This window comes from Phocoena sinus, chromosome 17 (genome assembly GCF_008692025.1).
Source record: "Phocoena sinus isolate mPhoSin1 chromosome 17, mPhoSin1.pri, whole genome shotgun sequence".
Lineage (NCBI taxonomy): Eukaryota > Metazoa > Chordata > Mammalia > Artiodactyla > Phocoenidae > Phocoena > Phocoena sinus.
This window is the reverse complement of record NC_045779.1, coordinates 43,555,224-43,578,443: the sequence shown is the minus strand read 5'-3', so window position 1 is coordinate 43,578,443 and position 23,220 is coordinate 43,555,224. Positions and strand designations below refer to the sequence as shown.

The 23,220-nt window shown below is 43.2% G+C and overlaps 2 protein-coding genes across 13 annotated transcripts in view; one reads left to right on the top strand and one right to left on the bottom strand.

Annotated features, from left to right (window-relative positions):
- Positions 1–778: 778 nt before the first annotated feature.
- On the top strand, positions 779–10,207 carry LOC116742758 (cytochrome c oxidase subunit 6C). Of its 3 annotated transcripts, XR_004346565.1 has the most exons (5): positions 779–878; positions 1,956–2,090; positions 3,056–3,184; positions 9,041–9,077; positions 10,077–10,207. XR_004346565.1 is itself a non-coding variant. In XM_032610629.1 (4 exons), exons 2-3 carry the CDS (start codon positions 1,977–1,979, stop codon positions 3,167–3,169), a joined length of 228 nt encoding a protein of 75 aa, XP_032466520.1. In that variant the 5' UTR covers positions 779–878; positions 1,956–1,976; the 3' UTR covers positions 3,170–3,184; positions 10,077–10,207. The 3 variants fall into 3 exon arrangements, 2 of the variants coding, with proteins under 2 accessions (XP_032466520.1, XP_032466521.1); XM_032610629.1 differs by lacking the exon at positions 9,041–9,077; XM_032610630.1 differs by lacking the exons at positions 779–878; positions 9,041–9,077 and adding an exon at positions 1,339–1,357.
- Positions 10,208–10,808: 601 nt separating this feature from the next.
- The window catches only part of VPS13B (vacuolar protein sorting 13 homolog B), an 831,417-nt gene continuing 819,005 nt past the window's right edge, over positions 10,809–23,220 (bottom strand). For all 10 annotated transcript variants that reach the window (XM_032610621.1, XM_032610615.1, XM_032610620.1 and 7 more), the window contains 4 exons: positions 19,468–19,644; positions 16,959–17,061; positions 16,209–16,458; positions 10,809–12,510 (listed from right to left, as the gene is read on the bottom strand). In XM_032610621.1, coding sequence (XP_032466512.1) covers positions 12,262–12,510; positions 16,209–16,458; positions 16,959–17,061; positions 19,468–19,644 — 779 coding nt within the window. In that variant the 3' untranslated portion in view covers positions 10,809–12,261. The remainder of the gene's footprint in view (positions 12,511–16,208; positions 16,459–16,958; positions 17,062–19,467; positions 19,645–23,220) is intronic.

Genomic DNA, 23,220 nt, shown 5'->3' with positions numbered 1-23,220 from the left:
AGGACAAAGACTCCGTGATCTCCTTGATGATCTTCCCTGCTAATAGCAGAGCCTGGTACCTAGTAATTGCTCAACCTATATATGTTGAATCAATATCATGTATCCTATGAATCTTTCACAGTACTTGCTGAGTTGAATAATGCAGTGCAAATCCAGGTTATTTCGATAAAAACCAAGTCTCTCAACCCTAAGGCACAAGAGCCTTACTTTACACACTACTTTCCATAAACTTCCACATGCCTTGCTTTAAAACACTTGTCTTTTACTAAAAGTCCACACAAATACTTCCATCCAAACTTGCTCAGCTTTTCCAAGCAGGTAATTGCTTCTGCAGCACCAGGGTCACGTGTCTACGGTAGCGCCTACTACTTGGGATTGATGTTCCTCAGTTTATGTCTGTCTCATCTGCTGGGCTGTGAGTTCCCGGAACTTGGCTGTCTTATTCACTCTTTACCCAAACAAGTGGCTAGATGCATAAGGATAGTCATAATGAAAATGTTGGTTTGTGCACATAGTTGGAGCAATCCATGCCCAGGATGATTTGTGCTGTATTTGTAGGGTACATTAAAAAAAAAAAAATTCACATATTAAAAATCTTTGAATTCCCCAATAAGTTCATATCAACTCTGTGCATGAGTAAGATCAATATCTCGACTTGACTAAGGAAACTGACTCACAAGTTCAAACCCTGAATCCAACGTTACACAGAGAAGAGGCTAAATACGCAAGTTATCTTCAGCTCTGAACGGCGGGACGTGCGCTGGAGGCCTTTTGTACTCTTTGGGCCACCGTAGCCGGATCCTCGCTCCGTTCTCTCTATTTAGGCGCCTGCGCGCTGCTGGAACGCCGTCCATTTCTCCAAGGACGTCGTTGTTGAGGTGAGTTTTGGGCGTTTTGTGTCCCTCGTTCGGATTCCCGTACTTGCCGCCTCCCGCTGCCTGCTGTCGGTCTACCTTGGAGCTAAATCGTTACTCTGCATCTCTGGGGCGGAAAACCTCGGACCTCTCGCCCTCGTCGACCCCAGCAGGCCCGCGTTGCGGCCTTTTAGGGGAGGCGGGGCGGCGGCGCGGGTCTCACGGGGGCCGGGTTTGCTGAGGGGGCCTCGAGGGACCGCCGGGCTTTTGAGACAGCCGGCCCGGGCCCGGTGGCCGCTGCTTTTTTACCGCCTTTAGCGTGACCTTGGTTGCGTCTTTTGACCTGTCTGGTCCCAGTGTCTTTACCTACAAAAAGGAAAGGTGGTTTCTTCCTCATCCGTTCCCGAGGCTTAAGGAGCACCGTCGGACCTTAGTGGGCGTCAGCTTTGTGGCAGCGTTTGTGATTGGAGTTGGAAAGCTGCAGGAGGGTCACCGGGCCTGTGGTAGGAGGGGCAGGGGTGGGCTCCCGGCAGCCCCCTGCGCGCGCCCACGACCTTTCCGACCCTGCCCGGGCCGCGCTCGCCGAAGGTCGGGAGGCCGGCCCGCGTGCGGCGGCCTTCAGGCCCGGGTCACAAAGTGGGCCCTGCGGGACCTGCTGGGGTCCCGCCCGAGTGTTAGTTCTTGATTGCGTGACCTTGAAATAGTCCGGTAACCTTCCTGCAGCCCGGTTTTCTCAATAAAATGGGAAAACAGCTGTCTCACAGGCTGAAATGAATTGGTAGTAAGCTTGTAGAGTAAATGCTAGGAATGTTTGCACTTGTGATTCCCCATCCAGAGCCGCTGCTAATCTTCCCTGTAGTTGGGTGAGGTTTTTGTCGTTCTTGTTCCCTGGTTACTACTGTTGGGCTGCGATCATCTTGCTTATTTAGGGTGGTCGTTCACCGTGTGAGAAGATGAAATCGCGAAGCCAGTAAAGACCTTAGGGTTTGGGAGAGGAGTCAGTCCACTGTCCTGCCTGTGCCTCTCTGAGTACTAAAATGCATTATGCAGAAGAGTTCTTTAGGTATCTTATGTTCTAAGAGTTGTCTTTTATTATTTTAGCTGTCAAGGAGAAAAACTACCATGGCTTCCAGTTCTTTGACAAAACCTCAGATGCGTGGCCTTCTGGGCAAGCGTCTGCGATTTCATATTGTTGGAGCATTCGTTGTCTCCTTGGGAGTTGCAGCTTTCTATAAGGTATGTATGTTTTATTTTTACTTTGTGCTCATGGTCCAAAAATGTGTTTTAAATTTGAAAATGTATTTTATTTTCATAGATAGCATATAGAGTCTTTTGTTTTTTTAAGATTTTTTTTGACATGGGCCATTTTAAAATTCTTTATTCAGCGTGTTACAATACCGCTTCTGTTTTATGTTTTGGTTTTTTGGCCCCGAGGCATGTGGGATCTTAGCTCCCCAACCAGGGATCGAACCCGCACCCCTTGCATTGGAAGGCGAAGTCTTAACCACTGGACCGCCAGGGAAGTCCCTAGAGTCTTTAAAAGAAATTCCGTCTTTAATGTGCTCCTTTCCTCTTACCCTTTCTCGACCCACCTCAGTGTGATGGGAAAGTATCTTATTCCCCAGGTAGCTTGTCCTCCATCTTTAAATGAAGCTGTCTTGGTTTGCTAGGGCTGCCATATCAAAATACCACAAACTGGGTGGCTTCCACAATAGAAAAAATTTTTTTTTTCCAGGCTGAAAATCCAAGATCAAGATAGCTGTGGGGGACTTCCCCGGCAGTCCAGTGGTTGAGACTCCGTGCTTCCACTGCAGGAGGCACTGGTTCGATCCCTGGTTGGGGAAATAAGATCCTGCATGCCCTGCGCCGTGGCCAAAAAGACAGTTGGCTGTGGGGTTGATTTCTGAGGCCTCTCTCCTTGGCTTTGTATTCCTGTCTTCTCCCTCTCATCACATGGTCCTCTGTGTGTTAGCATTGTTCCTGTCTGAATTTTCTTCTCTTCTAAGGATGCTAGTCATGTTGGGTTAGGACCCACCCTAAAGACTTCATTTTAACTTAATTACCTCTTTAAGGGCCTTAATAATAGGATTCAAGATAAGTAGGATTCAAGGTGAACAAAAACTTGGTGATTTATGTTGTCTTTAGATATTGTTTCTAATAATTAAAAAAATAAGTCCTAAATGTGATATGTTACCTTTTAGTTTGCTGTGGCTGAACCAAGAAAGAAGGCATATGCAGATTTCTACAGAAATTATGATTCCATAAAAGATTTTGAGGAGATGAGGAAGGCTGGTATCTTTCAGAGTGCAAAGTGATTTTGGAATATAAAGGTAATATGGTTATTTGAAATAACTGTTTAAAATCTTTTTTAACTGTGGCAATATATATAAAATACACAGTCTTAACTTTATTTTTAAGTGTACAGTTCAGTATTGTCAAGTACATTTACATTGTTGTACAACCAGTCTTCAGAACTCTTTTCCTCTAAGTAGTCAGTTTTATCTATATACCACATTTTGTTTAATCATGTTAATGGACACTTGGATTGCTTTTGACTACTGTGAATAATGCTGCTGCTTTGTGTGCAGATATCTCTTTGATACCCTGCTTTAATACTTTTTTGAGTATATACTCAGAAGTGGAGTTGCTAAATCATATGGTAGTTCTGTTTTTAATTTTCTAAGGAACCGCCATACAATTTTACGTAATGGCTGCACCATTTTTCACTTCACCAACTTCTGTTCACAGGGGTCCCAATTACTCCACATCCTTGTGAACACTTGTTTTCTGGTTTTTTGATAGACATCCAAATGGGTGTGAGGTGGTGTTTTATTTTGGTCTTCGTTTGCTTTTCCCTAATGGTTAACGATGTTGAGCATCTTTTCCCATGCTTTTTGGCCATTTGTGTATGTTCTCTGGAGAAATGTCTATTCAAGTCCTTTGCCCACTTTTAATTGGATTGTTTTTTAAAACTCCTTATCAGATATGATTTAGATATTTTCTCCCATTCTATGGATTGCCTTTTCAGTCTGTTGTGTCCTTTGAGGCACAGACATTTGAAATTTTGATGGAGTCTAATTTATGTAATTTTTCTTTTGTTGCCTGTGCTTTTGGTGTCATGTTTAAGAAATCATTGACAAATCCAGTGTTGTAAAGTATTATATTTTCTGCGAAAGTTTTATAGTTTTATTAGCTCTTACCTTTAGGTCTTTGATCCATTTTGTTAATTTTTGGATATGATGTTAAGGGAACACGAACACAGGATGTCTTTCCATTTGTTTCTTTAATTTCAGCAATGTTTTGTATCTTTCAGTATACAAGTCTTTTGCCTCCTTGGTGAAGTGTAGTCCTGAGAATTGTATTTTTTTTTAATGCTAATGTAATTGGGATTGTTTCCTTAATTTGCTTTTCTGATTATTCATTGTTAGTATTAGAAACACAGCTGATTTCGTGCGTTGATTTTGTATCCTGCAGCTTTGCCAAGTTTATTCTAACAGTTTTTTGTGTGTGTGTGTGAAATCTTTTTGGGATTTCTGCATATAAGATCAGGTCATCTGCAGAGATAGTTTTACTTCTTCCTTTCCAATTTGGATGTCTTTTATTTCTTTTTCTTCCCTAATTGCTCTGACTAGGACTTCCAGTACTATGTTGAAGAGAAGGGGTAAGAATGGGCATCCTTGTTGGTTTTTTTTTCTGACCTTGGAGAAGCTTTTTTTTTTTTTTTTTGCATTACGCGGGCCAGGCTCAGCGGCCATTGCTCACGGGCCTAGCTGCTCTGCGGCATGTGGGATCTTCCCGGACCGGGGCACGAACCCGTGTCCCCTGCATCGTCAGGCAGACTCTCAACCACTGCGCCACCAGGGAAGCCCTGGAGAAGCTTTTCACTATTGACTATATTAGCTCTGGGTTTCTCATGTATCACCTTTATTGAGGTAGTTTCTGTTCTTTATTTGAATTTTTTTAAATCATGAAAAGGTATTGAATTTTTCAGATGCGTTTTCTGAATTAGTTGAGATGATCATGTGGCTCTGTGGTATATTTTCATATGTTGAATCATCCTTGGTCATGGTGTGTAATCCTTTTAATGAGCTGCTGAATTGTTTGCTAGTATTTTATGAAGGATTTTTGCATCTGTATTTGGGATATTACTCTCTAGTTTCTTGTGTTATATTTGTCTGACTTTGATATCAGGGTAATGTTGGTCTTATAGAATGTTTTATATTCCTAAATGAGTTAGTGAGTCAGATGTGGCCACAAGAGACATGTGAGAGGATCAGGAAAACATGGTGGGGGGCAGTCTCTCCATCATACAGAAATGTTTAAGATGTCTTAATATAAATATATAGAAAACAAAAAATACATAGAGTGAATTTGGAAATGTTCCGCCCCCACCCCCCTTCAGTTTTTTGGAAGAGCTTGAGGAGGATTGGTGTTAACTCTTTAGGTGTTTGGTAGAATTTTCCTGTGAAGCCATCTGATCCTGGGCTTTTCTTTGTTGGGAGGTTATTGATTGCTGATTTAATCTCCTTATTTAGTTATAAGTCTGTTAATCTGTTTCTTATTTCTTGGTAGGTTGTGTGTTTATAGGAATTATTCCATTTCATGTGGGTGACGTAATTTGGTGACATAATGTCCCTTCTTTAATTTCTGTTTTTAGTTGAGTCTTCTTTTTTCTTAGTCTGACTAAAGGTTTGTTATATTGGTTGATCTTTGCAAATAACCAGCTCTTTTGATTTTTTGGATGTATCTCTAGTGTTTTTCTGTTCCCTGTTTTGTTTAATCTTTATTTCCTGCTAGCTTTCATTTAGCTTGCTTTTCTTTTTCTACCTTTTTTTTTTTTTGCGGTATGTGGGCCTCTCACTGTTGCGGCCTCTCCCGTTGCGGAGCACAGGCTCCAGGCGCGCAGGCTCAGTGGCCACGGCTCACGGGCCCAGCTGCTCCGTGGCATGTGGGATCTTCCTGGACCGGGGCACGAACCTGTGTCCCCTGCATCGGCAGGCGGACTCTCAACCACAGCGCCACCAGGGAAGCCCCTTTTTCTACCTTTTTAAGGTGTAAACTTAGCTTGTTGACTTGATCTTCTTTTTAAATTTCTTTATTCTTTATTTTTTGGCTGCATTGGGTCTTTTTTGCTGCGCGTGGGCTTTCTCTATTTGTGGTGAGTGGGGGCTACTCTTTGTTGCGCTGCGCGGGCTTCTCATTGCGGTGGCTTCTCGTTGCAGAGCATGGGCTCTAAGTGCGTGGGCTTCAGTAGTTGCAGCACGTGGGCTCAGTAGTTGTGGCATGTGGATCCTAGAGCACATGGGCTCAGTAGTTGTGGTTCACAGGCTCTAGAGCACGGGCTCAGTAGTTGTGCTGCATGGGCTTAGTTGCTCCACGGCATGTGGGATCTTCCTGGACCAGGGATCAAACCTGTGTCCCCTGCATTGGCAGGTAGATTCTTAACCACTGCACCACCAGGGAGGTCCTAAATTTCTTTTCTGATATCCACTTTGACCCACTGGTTGTTGGAGGGTATGTTTAATTTCAACATATTTGTGGATTTTTCTATTTTCCTTCTGGTATAAATTTCTAGTTTCATCTTTTGTGACCAGAAAAGATACTTTATGTGACTTCAGTATTTTAAAATCTATTGTCTGGTTTTATGGCCTAACATGGAAATTAATCCATATGCACTTGAGAAAAAAATGTGTATTCTCATGTTAGGTAGAATGTTCTGTATTTGTCTCTTAGATCTGATTGGTCTGTAGTGTTCAAGTCCACTCATTTTCTTAATGATCTTCTGTCTGGTTCTTATAGCCATTATTGAAAGTATTTTAAGTCACCCACTATTACTGTAGATCTGTCTATTTCTCCCTTCACTTCTGTTAGCATTTGCTTCATATTTGCTTCATATATTTCAAAGCTCTGATGTTTGGTGCATATATATTGATATTTATAATCTGTCTTCTTGGTGAATGATTATATAATGTCCTTTGTCTTTGTAACATTTTTTGACTTAAAGTCTGTTTTGTCTGCTAATGGTATATAGCCACTCGTGCTCTCTTGATTGCTGTTTGTATGGAATCATTTTCCATCCTTAGCTATTAAACTATGTGTGTCCTTGGATCTAAAGTGAATCTCTTGTAGACAGCTCATAGTTGGACCTTGTTTTGTATCCATTCCTCAGATCTCTGACTTTTGGGGAGTTTAAACCAACCTATTGTTATAATCTATTTTGAAGTGGTAACAACTTATTTCAATCACATACAAAAATTCTCTTTTACAACTCTGCTCCCCTACTTTGTTACTAATGCCACAAATTGTATTTTTAGATATTGTGTACCCATTAACATAGATTTCTTTTTTTTAGAGCTTTTGTCTCTAAATCCTACAAAATTAAAAGTGGGGATATGAAACAGTTACAACACTGGCTTTTATATTTATTCATATATTTGCCTTCGCCAGTGAACTTTATATTTCCACATGGCTTTTGAGTTACTGCCTAGTGTAATTTATTTATTTATTATTTATTTTTGGCTGTGTTGGGTCTTTGTTGCTGCGCATGTGCTTTCTCTAGTGGCGGTGAGGGGGAGCTACTCTTCGTGTTGCAGTGCGCGGGCTTCTCATTGCAGTGGCTTCTCTTGTTGTGGAGCACGGGCTTTAGGCACATGGGCTTAAGTAGTTGTGGCTTGTGGGCTCTAGAGCGCAGGCTCAGTAGTTGTGGTGCACGGGCTTAGTTAGTCCACAGCATGTGGGATCTTCCCGGACCAGGGATCCAACTCGCGTCCCCTGCATTGGCAGGCGGATTCTTAACCACTGCGCCACCAGGGAAGTCCCTGTCTAGTGTAATTTTGTTGCAACTTGAAGAACTCTCATTGCAGATCTAGTAGTAATGAACTCCTTATCTTTTAGGTTTTTTTTAAAATCTAGGAATGTCTTAATTTTCTTCCTGATTTTTGAAGGACATTTTTGCTGGTTATAGTATTCTTGGTTGGTAATTTGTGTGTGTGTGTGTGTGTGAGCACTTTGTATTTACCATCTGACATCCTTGTGACCTGCAAGGTTTCTCCTGAGAAATCCACTGATAATCTTACAGAGGCTCCCTCGTAGGCAATGAATCATTTTTTTCTTGGTGCTTCCAAGATCCATTGTCTTTGGTTTTTGACAGTTGGATTATACTGTGTCTTGGTGTTGGGTCTCTTTGGGTTCATCTGACTTCCAGTAACATCTTGTATTTATATATCCATTTCTTTCCTCAAATTTGGGAAGGTTTTGGCCATTATTTCTTCAAATAAACTCTCTGCCCCTTCTCGCGCTTTCAGAGTACATAGGTTGGTCTTTTTGGTGGTGTCTCATAAGTCAGTTAAACTCTGTCACCATTCTCATCAGTGCTCTGAGATAAAGATAGAAGCAGTCCCTTGGGAAGCCCTCAAATAAACTAGAACATTGCATGCAGGGTCTTCTCTTTTTCTTCTGCCCTGAAGGAGGAGTCAGGAATTGGTCACTTTCCTCCTGACCACACTCCTGCACTGAGAAGGGGGTGGGGCAAGGGTGAGAAAAAAGTGCATGACATTTCCTGCCATTTTGAGTGCAGCTTTTTCATATTTAGGTGTTTGCTTGGTTGTTGCAGCTTAATTGATTTTTGCAGTTCTCACAAAGACACTTTGGTCCATGTGTCTTTGCTTTTTCTCCTAGGGAGTAGGGGTATGGAGCTTTGTTATTGCACCATCTTGCTGACATGAAGTTAATTTTATGTTCAGAATCATTTTGCATGTTGTGCTATTACTGCTAGATTGGCATCAGGAAAATCACATTTTTAGAAGTGCTTTAAAAAACAAGTTTTGGACACTTTTTATAGTTTGTTATTTGGATGTCCATAGGTGACATGGTGGCTTTCAAGAGATTCTGGTTTGGGTGGTTAAGGTCCACTGCCTTATGGACAGTGTGATTACGGTTCTGTGTCTAGAAGAGGACTGGCTTGTGTGCTGATGAAAGGTCATCTGTTAAATTGATTTGAAAGCATGTGTCCAGTACCTGATGAAACTATTTGTACTATGGAATCTTGTAATTCATGTGTTTAACTTCATTCAAGCTCAACAAAATAGTAAGGTAGAACAATTCAAGTAGAGTTAAAGATCCTGTCTACCACCCCAGTGTGAGTTTGCTGTGACAAGGGGAATGTGAATGTGCTATTTTTTTTTCAGGCAGACTGTTCCTGAAGGAGCATTCCAACTGCCATATGTATGTATGTGTGAGAGTGTGTGTGTGTGATCTTTCCCAAGATCTGGGGTGTGGGGGAGACCTGCTGTACTGGACTCAGATCAGTTTTCTAAAAGATTTAAGGATAATTTTGACTATGAATAACTTTTGCTTAATATAAGATTCAATTCTATTACATTCCATTTCTATAGTTTATATTAAAGAGGTATCTGAGTCACAGATAGATATATGCCACAGTTTAATATATATAATACATAATAGTAGAAAAACAACTTTATTCCCAGTGGTTGGAAAATTGATAAGGAATTTATGACATTCATATCATGGACTATTATGTCCCTTAGAATTGGTAATCACAAAGTAACAGAAATTAGTAGAATAGAAAACTAAGAATGTATTTTGTAAAGGGTGATCTATGTTAAATAAAGAGTGCACAGAAAAAAAGGCTGAAGGTAAAAAGATCAAGAAAATATTAGTGGTTGTGTGTGGAATCTTAACATTGCTGTTTTCTTGTACCTTTGAGATTTTCAAAACTTCCACAGTGGGTACGCATTTCATAATCAGATGTTAACAGGCTGATTTTTTAAAATATTTTTTTTTACCTTTTACTTACAAGAAATTGATTGTTTAAAAAACAGTAAGAAAAAGGAACAGATTTGGAGATAGGAATAGAAATGTTTAGAACAGATGGGCTACTGGTTTTTAAGAACAGTACAGGTATGAGAAGGGAACAGAGTGGGGTGGACTTGAAGAAAAAAAGCAGAATTTGGTAAATGAAAGCAAAAACCCCAAAGTAAGGTGTGAATGTCCCAAATGGAAAAGAGGCTGGTCAGGGAGGTTAGGGAGCATGGGGGAGAATGGACCTGGAGCCCAGGCAGCCTGAACAGGGCTGCTGCTGGGCTAAGGGTGAGTGATCAAAGTGTGGCTTCCACTGGTAGCAGTAGACCTCAGGGGTTTTCCAGGGTGGTGAGGTATTAAGAACGATTGTCATTAACTTGGCCACTCTGTTTTTCTCCACAGAATTTCTTTGGGTTGAGTTCCATGGAAGTTTGTCACTTACCTGTGTTCCTGCACTATGAACTACTAATATCTGGGCTGAGGAATAGTTTCTCATGATAAATAAACGATTAACAAATACTGTGGACACTAAATTTTTGTGCAGTTACTCTTGCTGATACTTACAGTTCAGGGTACTTGCATTAGAATTGGTCAGGGATTTTTAACTTTATGAATCTTATGACGATAACCTGATTTCAATATTTTTTAAAATTTTCATTGTTTTAGGACATTTTTGATTCCTCACATTTTGTCCATTTCACTGAGGTAACTGCCTGGGCCCATGGGTTTAAGGGGTCTGCATGAGCCTACATGACTACTATACTGTGGGCTCTTGAAAGGAACAGAGACTTGCCTTTCCAATAAAACGTCTTTGGACTTCATTGTCACTGAATTGCCCTACTGGATCCAACCACTGGACAGATGTAATAGTAGGTAATTAAAATTTAAGATTTTTTACTCAGTATTACTTTATTGAAGACCTAATTGTACAATATGGAATATACATCTAGTCTAGAAAAAGTAGTGTTATTTAATTGGAATTGCAATTGAGTAATGTCTGCTAATTTAGAGTGTGGTAATAACATTTTTTCAGGGAGGTCTTAGGACCTTTCTCCCCTTTAATAATGGGGGTTTTGTTGTGATCAAAGTGATACTACAGAGAGCTTTAAGAATTAAGTGTATTTTAGCCACAGCTAATTTAATCATCCGTTCTTTTATTATGTTAACAAAAATTTTCTTTTTAACTCATGCAAAATTCCTGAGTTCCAATGATGTAAACGGTAATAAACCCAAGTATCAGTGAAAAGCTGCATTTTAAGAACCCACATTTATGTGTTATCAGTAATTCAAGGATTCCTTTTATTTTAAACAATATCATATAACAATTCTTAAAGTAGTATGCAAAATTACCATATGACTTAATACATATTTACAATCTTAAAAATAGTTACTCGAGGTTGACAAAACTTTCCTAAATGAGTATGATTACAGCAAATGATGGAACCATGTTTTCCATATTCAGCCTGAATTTCCATTAACAGCAAACAACTATGCAGTGACCTCTTATGCCCAATAACACGTGAGACTTATTAAGTTTAAAGAAAGTTAAAAGTGGGCATTTGAAACTGAATTTTCTTAGCATCTCCCAATTGTAGGTATCAGGTTGTAGGCCCAAATTTGGCTGTAATGAGTAAAAATGTGTTTTAATTGGAGTATCACATTTTTACTGAATATTAAATAAAGGTGGTACCTGGTGACCCAGGATCTTAAGCCAAATCCATCTTTAAATACAAAAGAGTGTCAGTTACTGGGGATATCTTTATGCTTGATCAAGCCAAGTCAGCAAAATAAACTATTATTCAGGTTAATGTTTGGGTTCTTGAGTCTGTCGGTGCATCAGGGTGAGTCCTTCCACAAGAGTATCCAGTAGTGGGAGTTCCCCAGTAGTGTTTTGCTTAAGAAACTCACCTGAGCACCTGGGGTCTGTTTTTATCAGTAGACAAAAGATTCTCTAAGCTTGCCTAGTAAAACAAACTAGAAAGACATTTTTTCCAAAAATGTACCTGGACAGTCATCAGAATGTCTTGTAAATTTCCATAAAGGTTTAGGAATGTATTCACTTAAAGAAACAGCATCACATTTAAGTAACAAATTTATTAACAAGTTAAACAGTAAGCTCCTAAGCATTTAATTTCATATAAAGAATCTGAACCTCTGCAGATGAGGGTATTAGGCAATTGTCTCAGCCTAAAAACAGATGCAACTGGGGATGAAGTTTTAATCTGTTTCCGAGGCCTGACCATGTTTTGTGTTGAGTTAACAGAGCCTAATTATAGTCGAAATTTTAGCAAACAGCAAAAAGGATTTTCTGCACGTGATAAGATTAATAATAGGATTCTGTTCATTGTCCCCAAGTGGGAAAAGAATAGGTTTTTGAATAGGTTTTTTAATCAATCAGTGACTCAATTTTGAAGTATCTTAGTTTTGGGAAAAAGGAAGAACCTGAATTAGTTTTGGAAGAGGCTAGGAAATTACTATAACAACTATAGAACAGTGGGTTTTGTCCACATTAGATGTTGTTAGAGCTCATTACGTTTCTTTTTCAGAAATAAATTGCACAAGCAGGAATCAACACCTCAGAGGGGACTCAAGGGAACCCTTTCCTCAGGGCTTTATTTTTCACCATGGTAAATTTACTGATGAAGACTTGGGCAAAGTGTGGCTCAACCATATAATGGTATGTTTTCACAGTGGAAGGGAGAGGTTCCACAGTCACCACAGGGCATAGTGTCTGCATGGAAGAGCAGCTGGGGGCCAGGTGACAAGATGTCTTTGTGATATAGTCCACAAGTCTGTTATACTGTTGCTCTGATAGTCTCTCTCGAATTCCATCCACCTGGGTTCCAAAAAAAGATATTTTTAGTTGCCAAACAAACACTCATAAGGAGACTTCCATAACAAAATCATTCCTTCTCTTGCCTTGAGACATTGGATGTTGTGCCTTTTAGGTTATCTAATAAAGCCACCGAATAAGCATTTGGTGTTGTGTAAAACTCCCATGTTTATTTGAAGTTGACGATTTCAGAATATTTTACTCATTAACTCTCAAAACATCTGTCACTGGCTCTTTACTAGCCTAGTCCAGGAACAAAGGAGAAAAGTGTCTTTCCTCTGCTTGAATCTAATCAACGTTAAACCCTGAGATAAAAGCTCTGTTTGCTTGTCTCCGCAAACCTCTCCAGACAGAACCTCTTTACCTCTTTCAAACCCAGTGGCTTTGGACAGAGCATCAGAAAAACAAATACCTTTTGAACTGTAACATTTTCTGCTTTTATAAATACTAGGATTTAATGCCAGAGAAAATAAACTGGGCAGAGGAAGGGGAAATTTTTATGGAAAAGAGGGAGGATGCAAAGTACATTTATGGTTCATAAAAGTCTGGCTCATCTTCAGTGGAACTCAAATAGGAGAACTGAGATATACTACCTAAGTTCTTAAGAAAGATTCTCTGAGAAAGTACCCATCAAAGGCAAGTGGAGCTATAAATTCCTCCCATCCTGAAATGCTGTAGCTATCTACTGTGTAAATCAAGTGGAGTGGGAAGTCTCCAGTGTAAGCCACTGACCTGTGTGGATCAGGTAGCCACTGACCTTTCAGTGGTCTTTACCTACCAAATGTTGGGAAGACCACTCTGGAAGAATTATAAACATTTTAATGAGGGCTTTTTAGGTTTTGAAATAGTAGTAAAGAATTTATATATTTCTGTGTAGGGCACAGAGACGATGTAGCCAAGGGTGTCTTAAAAGCTGCAGAAAGCCAGTGGGATGGTAAAGAGAGAGGTCTGCCTGCCAGAGAAATAAGGAATAAGTAGGGCATCCATTAGAGTTCAGTCTCATATTTTTAAGCCTGGGAAAGAAAGGCCCCCAAAGATTCACTGACAGATGAAAGCTGTGCACCACCAGGCAAAAGCCAGAGCTCTGATGACATCATTTGATGGGGTCGGGATTCAGCTGGAAAGCTCTGAGTACACAAGAGTCTTAACTGCTCCTCCTGAACAGCAGCACAGGAAAACCCGTGTTGTGAAAGGAACATGGCCAAGGAATAAACTGACCTTCTGACTCATTGTGAGCCTCTCAGAAGGGATTTCAATAATGTGCCAGGCATATTAAGCAATTATTACCCTAAAAATGGCTGCATTTAACTAAGAAAAGCAAATGCTGTTTTTTAAAAAAATCCTGCCATATTTGAATATACCGAATGATGTCATCTACAAATTAATTCCTTCCAGAATTCAAAGGAGCTGTGTTTCCTAGCATCTAGAGCAAAAATCCCAGAAAAGCCATTTCATGTAAAGATTTTAAAATACTATTCTTTAGTTTTCACTGGAAGATAATGGGTAGGCGTCCCAGCCCAGCTTAATATCTGTGGATTAGGTTAGGTATGGCCACTGAGGAAAATGCACTGTCAGGCAGCACTGCTGAGTGACTCCCCTACTCCCATTTTGAAAATACACTGGATTATATATAGCACTATTAAGGAAGGGTCTACTATCTCTCAAAAAAAAAAAAAAAAAAAAAAAAAAGACCATTTTGTTCTGCAGCTTGGCTCTCCATTGGGGTGAGGGAGGAGGTTAGGGTTTGGACACAGGATTAATTGGGCAGTTACTTTTTGTTAATAAGGAGTTGGGGTTTAGAGGTAAAGGAAACAGATAGTGAGAAAGTGCAATTTGGAGGCTGAAAGCATGCTTGGTATCTACCAGTTTGCCCAGGTCTGCCCAGTGCCGGGTGCTGCTATGTAAGCTCAGTAGCTAACCTGCAGTATTCCTGCTCTGTCATCTCTTCCTGCCTGTTTCAGCCACCCCTTCACCCCGACCCTGTTATCACTGAACAACAATGGAAAATGCGTGGTGAGCATGGCGTCCGGGGTGTTAGTGCTTCTGCCTCTAACTCACTGATCGTATAGTCTCAATTAGCCATGGCAACTTCTGGGGGGGGGGAGGGGTGACTCCACCTGTCATCTCAGTAACCCCTGGAGAAACTGAGGTCTGTTCCCCTCCAGCTGTAATTCCCCACAGTACCCCCTCCTCAAGCAGAAAAGCCGAAGAGAAGGATCACAGTTGAAGACAGTTTAACAGCTAAAGGTGATTCTCTAGTCTCAATAGTTTAAGATCTGAAGTATTTCCCAAGCAACTAAGGAATAACAATAGTCACAGATATTCCTCAGGGCTTTGGGAGCTTCTCGTTAAGGACCAAGGACTTGAAGATAATGATGCTATCCCCTGCCAAGGCCTGTAGCCAGATCACTGCTGCTTTATTGTCATCTGGATCAGAAGATTTTGGCAGATCTAATAAAGTCAGGCTGGACATCTGACCTCTGTTTATTCCCAGAAAGTCATCAACTCGAACCAGCAATGTAGTCTTAGTGCCAAGCCCCAGCTTAAAGCCTGACTGATTACGATCCAAGAAACTAGAGAAGTCTCAGAGTTGTTGTGGTTGGCTACCTTCCATCTTCTCAAATAATTTTACGCAAACAGTGGTGTGAGGGAGACGCAGGCTCCCATACCAGGAGGAAAATAATGAAAGAAGGAATCAGGCAGGACCTGCTGGAGGCAGGTTTACTGTCCTTTTCCTGGGGCTACTCAGACCCTAAGTTAGGCAGGCTACAACTTGCCTCTGATCCATCCCTGTCAAGCTGTGTGGGAAAAAAAAACATGTCTGTCTCTGAGGTCAACTCTCAGGGCCCCATGGATCAGGCAGTCAGCAGGGAGGGCAGAGGCAGAGCAGTTTTGCAGTGGGTGCACCTGCTCACCCCGGGCTGCACTGCTGCTCACCTCTGACCCCTGACACCCAGAATGCCCCACCTGAACATCCATTCTACATCAACTTATGTGGAGCCGGGAGCCAGCAGCCAGCACATCTCAGGAGCTGTGTGGCCAGGGAGCTGCCCCAAGAGCCTGAGCAGCATCCCCAGGAGGCACCTTGTGGTACTTAGGGGATGGGAGAGCATCCTGTTGGAAAGGGAACACAAAGCCACACAATATAGAGCAGGGGATGGGAGAGAGTTGACAAAATTTTGACCCTGAACTCTGAAAGTTGGGAATGAGGGAGGGGAGTGAGTCAGGCCTCCTGGTTTGTGAGCTTGCAAAGGTCAGGCCTACTGCTTGTGCCTTGTTTCCCTCATGACACCCCTCACTTCTATGGTGGTCCTCTCCTGTCCCTGCTAAAGTGACCTGCTGCAGTCACTCCCAGGCCACGTGCAGACTTGGGCCTGCTCTGTGTTCAGACCAGGAGGCCTGCTTCGTGGAGTATTTGCATAGAATTGCTGCCTTGGTCCTGGCCCTTCTTCAGACCTGCTTGTTTTGGAGCTCCAGCACCCCAGCTCCATGACAGCCAACCTTCAATTCCTATGGTGGCTTAGCCCCAGCTCCGAGTCCATCAGCCTCCTTGCTGCCCACACCCCTTCCCCTGGCAGCCCTCCTGGTCTCCAGCATCCACTCCAGACGCTGCTGGCTCATAAATGCCTGGTACCTGCGGTCACCCTGTGTCTCAACTTTGCTGGCAGCTAACCCTGGTCACCCTGTTTTCCGAAACGTACCTCTACATCACAGGCCACTCTCGGCTGCTTAAGCTGCACGACGAGCAGGTTGCTTTGCTTGCTGTCCTGCGCACAGTCGATCTCCGTGACAGGGAAGGCCTGCTGCTGGGTGTCCTCGCTGACGCTCACCACGAAGAGCACTTCTGACGTCAGCAGCAAGCACCCTTCGTGCTCCTGGCCCGAGCCCCTCACCAGAACCACACCCAGGGCCATGTGGACTTCTGGTCTGCCCAGAGACTGAAGCATTTTCCTGTTTCAAAGGAGAAAAATGAGGCCAAAGCCAGCTTAGAAAAGATGGTCACTTATCAGGGCTCACTGTTTGTACCAAGGCAAAGACCCTCACCAATCTGATTATTAATTTCAGTTTGAAATGTAATTGTCACTTTTAATTCTGATTCTGGTCAACAGAACCCAGCTTCTCCTGGAGACAAAGATATCCCTTGGCTCTGGCAATTCCTTTTCTTCCCATTAGAAATGTCACCCAATTAGAACACTGGCTCCATAGAGAATCTCAGGCCCTCTTGCAGGCCCGGGCACCTCTGCCAGTGTGCATCCTCCCCTGAGTGGGATGTGTGTGTGGGGCAGGGGCATCCTGCTGCCAGCCCAGATCTGTGGATGGCAGCCTTTCCCCGAAAACAGCCGCTCCTCTTGGGCTCCCCTGAAAGTGTGTCCCGTTAGCTTGAGAGCAAGCCAGGCCCTGTTAACATACAGCGCACGTGTATAGTTGAACAAGTGTCTAGATAATTTTACCAGACGTATTTGACGTGGCTGTTTGGAGCTTGGTCAGCATGCAGATCACTTGGCTGATAGCGCTGTTTGGGAAGCTGAGAAAGTCCAGCTCCGTGTAAAATACCTGTGGTAAGAGAAGTAAGGGAGTTTTACTAGCTGTTTTCTGGAAAACAGTTTCATGCTACAGTGATGTCATCTGCTTAAAGCCATCCATAAAATGCTACAGATCCAAAATGATGTCACATCTTTGGAATCAAGTATATAGATAATCATTAAACATTGCAATGCTCTTAACCCTAGTGATCTTATATTAGCTGCAAACTGAAATATGAATGAGCTACAGTCCAAGCATAGGCTGGCAATTAGAGGATGCATAATGCTCCTGGGAGTAATCAGTCTGGAGCAATAGCTTACACATCATTTACAATTTATGTGACACAAAGTCAAGATTGTTAGTTGACTTCCTTGCTGAATATTACAATACTTCTGTATCTGGACTGTGGCTGGTGAAATAGAAAACAACACACACACAGAGATGCACACAAAGGCACATGGTTTGCCTAGATACAGTATTTAAGTGACTTAATCCAGCTGTTAAACATGAATCCATATACATTTATGAGTGCTCTTGGGGCCTCTGGTTTATTACATGCTCTCCCTGGTGCCAGCACCAAACGAGGGTACCCAGCAGCAGCCATGCAGTCCTCTAAAGAGACTCTTCAGAACCAGAGATGGTACAGCATGTGTGCTTTCTGAGGGCTTGTAAATGTTTATAAACGAGGCACAGTCATTAGACTAAGAGTTAGTGGTTTGTAAAACCTTCAGTGCAGTAATAAAAGTTTTACAGGAATGATGGAAACCAGCAAGGCCCACGTGAAGCTCTGTTCTGAGGTGCTCTTCCATAAGGGAGAGTTCCTCAGCCTTGGGAAACACAGTGAGGGACAATGGCATTTTCAAGACCAGAGGAATTTATGAAGTATAAGTTGACTTTACCTCACTGCAGTCTATAGCAAAAAGGAATACTGTTTTTATTAACGTGTTAAGTATTTGATAAGGGAGCATTTAACTTTGTCCAGTTATAAGTTGCAGTAGTTCTTTTTGTCAGTTTCCCTGTGAGTGAAAATGTCATTCACAGAAGGAGTGAGAGACAGAACTTGAGGGGGAGGAGGTGAGGGGAAGAGCGAGAGGAACACATGTTCCTGTCTGTGTGGTGGGCACTCGTCTCCCACTCTCTTCCTTTCAGACACGGGTTTTATGCCCTAATCTGGGCTGTCCCTTGTCAGACCTAGTGAGGCGCAGGAGGCCGCAGTCAAATGCACCCTGCAGACTTTATGGCCAGGTGCAGATACAGATGCAAAGCTCCTGCCCGTAGTTTGTGGTTCCAGCCAGCCAGCCACTTCATGACCAAAACGATGATACCGATTTTAGGTAAAAAGGTTAACAATTCCAGGGTCCCTGGCGGTCCAGTGGTTAGGACTCTGCACTTTCACTGCCAAGGGCCGTGTGTTCAATCCCTGGTCGGGGAAATAAGATTCTGCAAGACGCGAGGTCCAGCCAAAAAAAACGAAAAAGGTAACAGTTCCAGTTGCCTAGTTCTGTAAAGTCACTTTAACGTGCTCTGCCAAGAATGCAGAAAATTAGCACAGGAGGAGGCACTTCCTCTCCCACGCATCCACTGCTCCTGCGCGCACGTGTGTGCGTGGAGAGGCCTGGCACCAGCCTAAAGCAGTAGTTCCATGAGCCCAAGTTCTCGGCACCTGTCTGCTCAGGGAAGGGTTTTCAGTGGCAGATCATGCACCTTTGTTGACACTGGCCAGGAGACTGGGCCTGGCTGCAAGAGCAGCACAGTTGCTGGCGAGAAAGCCATGCCTGACGCCAAGCTGCATGGGCAAGTGTGCACGCACCCACCGATGCACGCATGCTGCTCTCTCTCTCATTCTCCAAATACAGACGCATTGTCTTTTAAAGATATCTTCCTGCATATGTATATGTACAGCTGATTCACTTTGTTATAAAGCAGAAACTAACACACCATTGTAAAGCAATTATACCCCAATAAAGATGTTTAAAAAAAAAAAAAAAGAAAATATGTTGCAATGATAAAGAGAAAAAAAAAAAAAGATACCTTCCTGCTTTATAACTTATTTTTTTTCTTTCAAATTGCTCACCAGAAAAAGTAAGTCTACTTTCTGCTTCAGTATATTGGATTTATTGCCCTCAACCTCTAACTGGTTACTTTTCATTAAAGTCGATTTTATTAAATGACTATAAAAAGATTCTGTGACCTATATAGACTGAAATTATTAATTGACTTCCTGGCTTTATAATCGTAATTTATTAGTCATAGTCCAATTCAACTCTGTGTAAATAAGCATAAAGAAGTAAGAAAAAGGACTATTTATTTATAGATTTATCTATCTTATTTTTCACTCCTCTGTCATGTGAGGGGCTAGATTATCTTAGGGAAACCTTGGTATAATAACGCAAATTTATCGGTGATGTCTGAGTTGGCCGGTTCGCCAGGACTCACCATAGCCAGTCTGTGACACGAGCTCAGCAGCCCCTCCAATGGGCTTCGTGAACACCCCCATGATTCCTTTCCCCACGCCGGAGATAACACCCTTGGCCTTGTGTCCTGCTGAACCATGAGCCTCCGATGTTTTCTGGAAGTTCTGCATTGGCTGATCAACTATACCAGCAATTGCACCTGAAAAACAACAAAAGCCCCGGGTAAGGACTGATGCATAAAATCCTGAGGAAGTGAAAACCTTCAATCTGGAACACAGTTTTGTTTGGATTGAAAATGAAACCCCACCCTCATTATAAAGCTCTTTACTATGCATTTGTTTACCATTTATCTAAGTACATTGAGGATGTGTTAGACATTTATTATCTTCATCAAAACACAATGTTCAGACTGGGTTTGGCCCAACATAGTCAGGATCTGTGAAGTTCAGTTTTGAATTTAATAAACATGCCAGACTATTCCCAAGTGACACCCACACATCTTTCTCCAGGAATCAGGCAACACAGTTTAGGGACAGGAGCTAACAATTCCTCAGGAGGAGAGTGAGCCTAATACAGTTTCACTGAATCAAGAGGATGAAAAAACTGAAAAGGGCCAGCCCCTTTCCTTGTTCTCTCTTTTAGTAAGAATAAGGGCAATTATTTAATAGTAATGTAATGTTAATATGTTAATAATTATATAATAATAAGAGTAATTGATATTATTGGTATTATAGCAAATCTGTTTTGAGTACTTACTATGTGCTAAGAGCTTACTTGTAGGAGATCATTAATTGTCACAATACTAGGGAATCAGGCATGGCTTTTATCCTCAGTTCCTAGACAAGGCCACCGAGGCACAGGGAGGTTAAGGAGTTTTTCCCAAGGTCACACAGCTGCCCTGTGCTTGAGCCAGGATTGAAGTCCAGGGAGTCGGAGTCACAGCCTCGCTCTTAACCACCAAGCTATTCACTGATCCTGTTTATAAAACAAGCTCTTTCCTTTGCCAGTCTTGGAAAAATTTCCTTTTCTCTCACTTCAGCTGAGGTTTGGCCACTTACTGTTCACTTGAGAACAGCTACAAACCCTGCGCTCACGGCTCTTTGCTCTAACGGCTTTCCCACAGGGCAGCCAGGCCATGCTCAGAGCTGGAGGGCGAATCCCTCAGCCTCTGTGGGTCCCCTCCTTGCTCCTCTTACCTTGAGGGACCAGGGATGAGTTCGACTAAAGGCCCCAACAGTCCAGATTTTTTGCCATGTCAGAGTGAAGGGTTCCCTAACACAGTAAGAGGAAGAAATTTCATTACAATTCTTGACAGAATTCTCTGTTTTCAGCTCAGACCTGCTAGGATTAATGAAAATGCACAGTCCCCTGGTAGAAATTTTAATACATGTCAAATCCCATTATTCCAAATGCCACTAATTCAAAGTCTGCTGGGTAAAGGGAGATTTCCAGTTCTCAGTTAATGACCTGCTAATTTCAAGTAATATTCCATTGAACGAAATCCAGTAAAATGAAAGGCCAGTTCCTTTGGGTCAGTTGTAAAGGCAATGTTCTTCATGGATTCCACTCCTCTAAATTTTGACACAGCCATTTAAGTTCACGTACTGACAGATTAAGAATGACCTGAGGCGACAGGTCTGTTTCCCAGCCTAGACCACCGCTTCCCAAACCTCTTAAAGAAATGATGAGGGAAGCGGAAGAAGCTGCTCACAGCTGGCCTGGGCCACCTTGGCTATCAGGGGCCAAGGGATGGCAGTCTCAGCACCCCCTCAAGACACCCAGTCTTGGTGCTTGGGCTGGGAGCTCGCCTCGTGTTTTCAGTCTGAGGAATCTGATGTTCTGCTCTCTGTCTATGAGGTCAGAAGTCAGGGCAGCTGGGAAGTATTAACGGAACCGGCTGCACCGGGAGAGGCAAGAACCCTGGGGTCTTCTCTTCAAATCATTTCATAGCAGACAGTTCAAAGTGAATAGCATCAAATCAAAGGACACAGACTTTGCGATTTCACTTTCTGATTTCTGTGAAAGATCTCCATGCTTAAGAGTAGAAAAGGTGGGGCAGATAATTACAAATTCACCAATAAAGTTATTGCCTGTATTTCTGGTAGAAATGTCTTCTCTGAAGGGCAGACTGCCGTTAACAGTATTAAAATAGAGTTGGGGGGCAGGTGAAAATCTCCCATTTTCCTTGAATGTGTCAGGCCTGACCAGCACAAGGGGCATAGAGCCGTGATTATCCACACAAGGCTCTGACTTGGGCCTGCCTAAGTGCAAACCCGTATCGCAGTGAAACTCCCCTTTGATCTTCCACTTTCTCTAGCCACCAGCCACGGTGAAGGCTCTGATAGATATAAACTTTGATAAATTCTTCAGGCAGCCCCCAAAGTGGAAAGCCTGAACCCCGTGACAAGGCGTTAGATGCTAAGAGGTAGAGAGAAGGAGCTGCGGGAGCGCATGCCCTGGGCCAGTATCAGGCCCCGGGTGGGAGGCTGGCCTGTCACACACACTGACACCTCCCTGGGCCCCAGGTGCGTGAGAGACCGGCAGCCCGGCCCGCGTCTGCAGCTGAGCCTGAGAGGCTGCTCTCCCAGGGCTTCAGAGGGTCTCTCAGGCAGTGTAATCCCGCTAAATCCCACAACTGGTAAATTATTTACTGCCATACACTCCAACTCTGCTCTGAGGCTTTAGTTAGCAGCGACTGATTCCCAAACTTGTCCGCTGGCAGCAGGCCCACGGGGAGGGCAGCCACATGGAGCCGGCTGTGATGTGATGAAGTGGGGCAGGGAGGGAAGGGGTGCTTTCCCGGACCCCGCCTCGTGTGCTGGGCGGGGCAGAAGCCGGATGTGCTTCCTTTCCTCTTTTTTGTTGGTCACGCTGCGTGGCTTGCAGGATCTTAGTTCTCTGACCAGGGATTGAACCCGTGCCCCCTGCAGGGGAAGCATGGAGTCCTAACCACTGGACCACCAGGGAAGTCCCAGACGTACTTCCTTTCCTACCCTTTGCTGGAAGAGAAGGGCTTGCTCTCTGAAGCAAGGAGACTAAGAGACCCTCCCTCACCTCTTCTGTGACTTGCTCCCCAGCCTTGGGCAAAACTCACCGGGTCGCTATCTATGACTGTTCTGCCTGTGTGGCTATTTTGGTGCTGCCTAATCACATGTTGTAATTTTATTCTGAACTTTTTTTTTTAAAATCACAATAGCAGAGGCACAGGCCTGGGCTGGGACACCGCTCCACAGCTCACGTTCCAGGGACAAACGAACCCCACAGAATGTATTAGGAACCCTGGCTTGGGGCTTGCTTGTTTTGACCACGACAGATGAGCAAACTGAGAAGGAAGCACATCTGTTGTTCCCAAATTCCCTTCTAACTGCCAAGCAAGATGCTGATGGCTGAGGGCAGCATCAGACGGGCTGTGTGTAAGTGCCTTCTCGGTGCCCAGCTCTTCACTCATTCGCTTGGGAAACCGTCCCGACTCACCTGGTGGAGGCCTACGTGGTCGGGATTCTGAATGGCGTCCCGAGAGCGGCTGTCAAGACAGTTGTGGCTGCTGGGAAATCCAGCAGCGCTTCATAAGTTGGGCCAGAGAAGCGAGTTCTGACATCCTGCCTTAGGTATTCCCCAGGGAGAAGTCCCATCTGGGAGGGGACGTGCCATGTGGCTGTGACACGGAGCTCACATCCTCTCTCAGCAGGCTCCAGAGGTAGTAGAAAGTGGGGGCATCTGGGGAACGGATCTGGTAAATGCGGGCAAGCCTGATGCCAACTCTGCAGGCTAAACA

What these genes read in the sequence shown, in the direction of transcription:
- LOC116742758 (XM_032610629.1), top strand. Translation starts at nt 1,977, where the DNA reads ATGGCTTCCAGTTCTTTGACAAAACCTCAGATGCGTGGCCTTCTGGGC. An exon ending in GAGTTGCAGCTTTCTATAAG is followed by an intron (nt 2,091 to 3,055) that starts GTATGTATGTTT and finishes GTTACCTTTTAG; the next exon opens with TTTGCTGTGGCTGAACCAAG.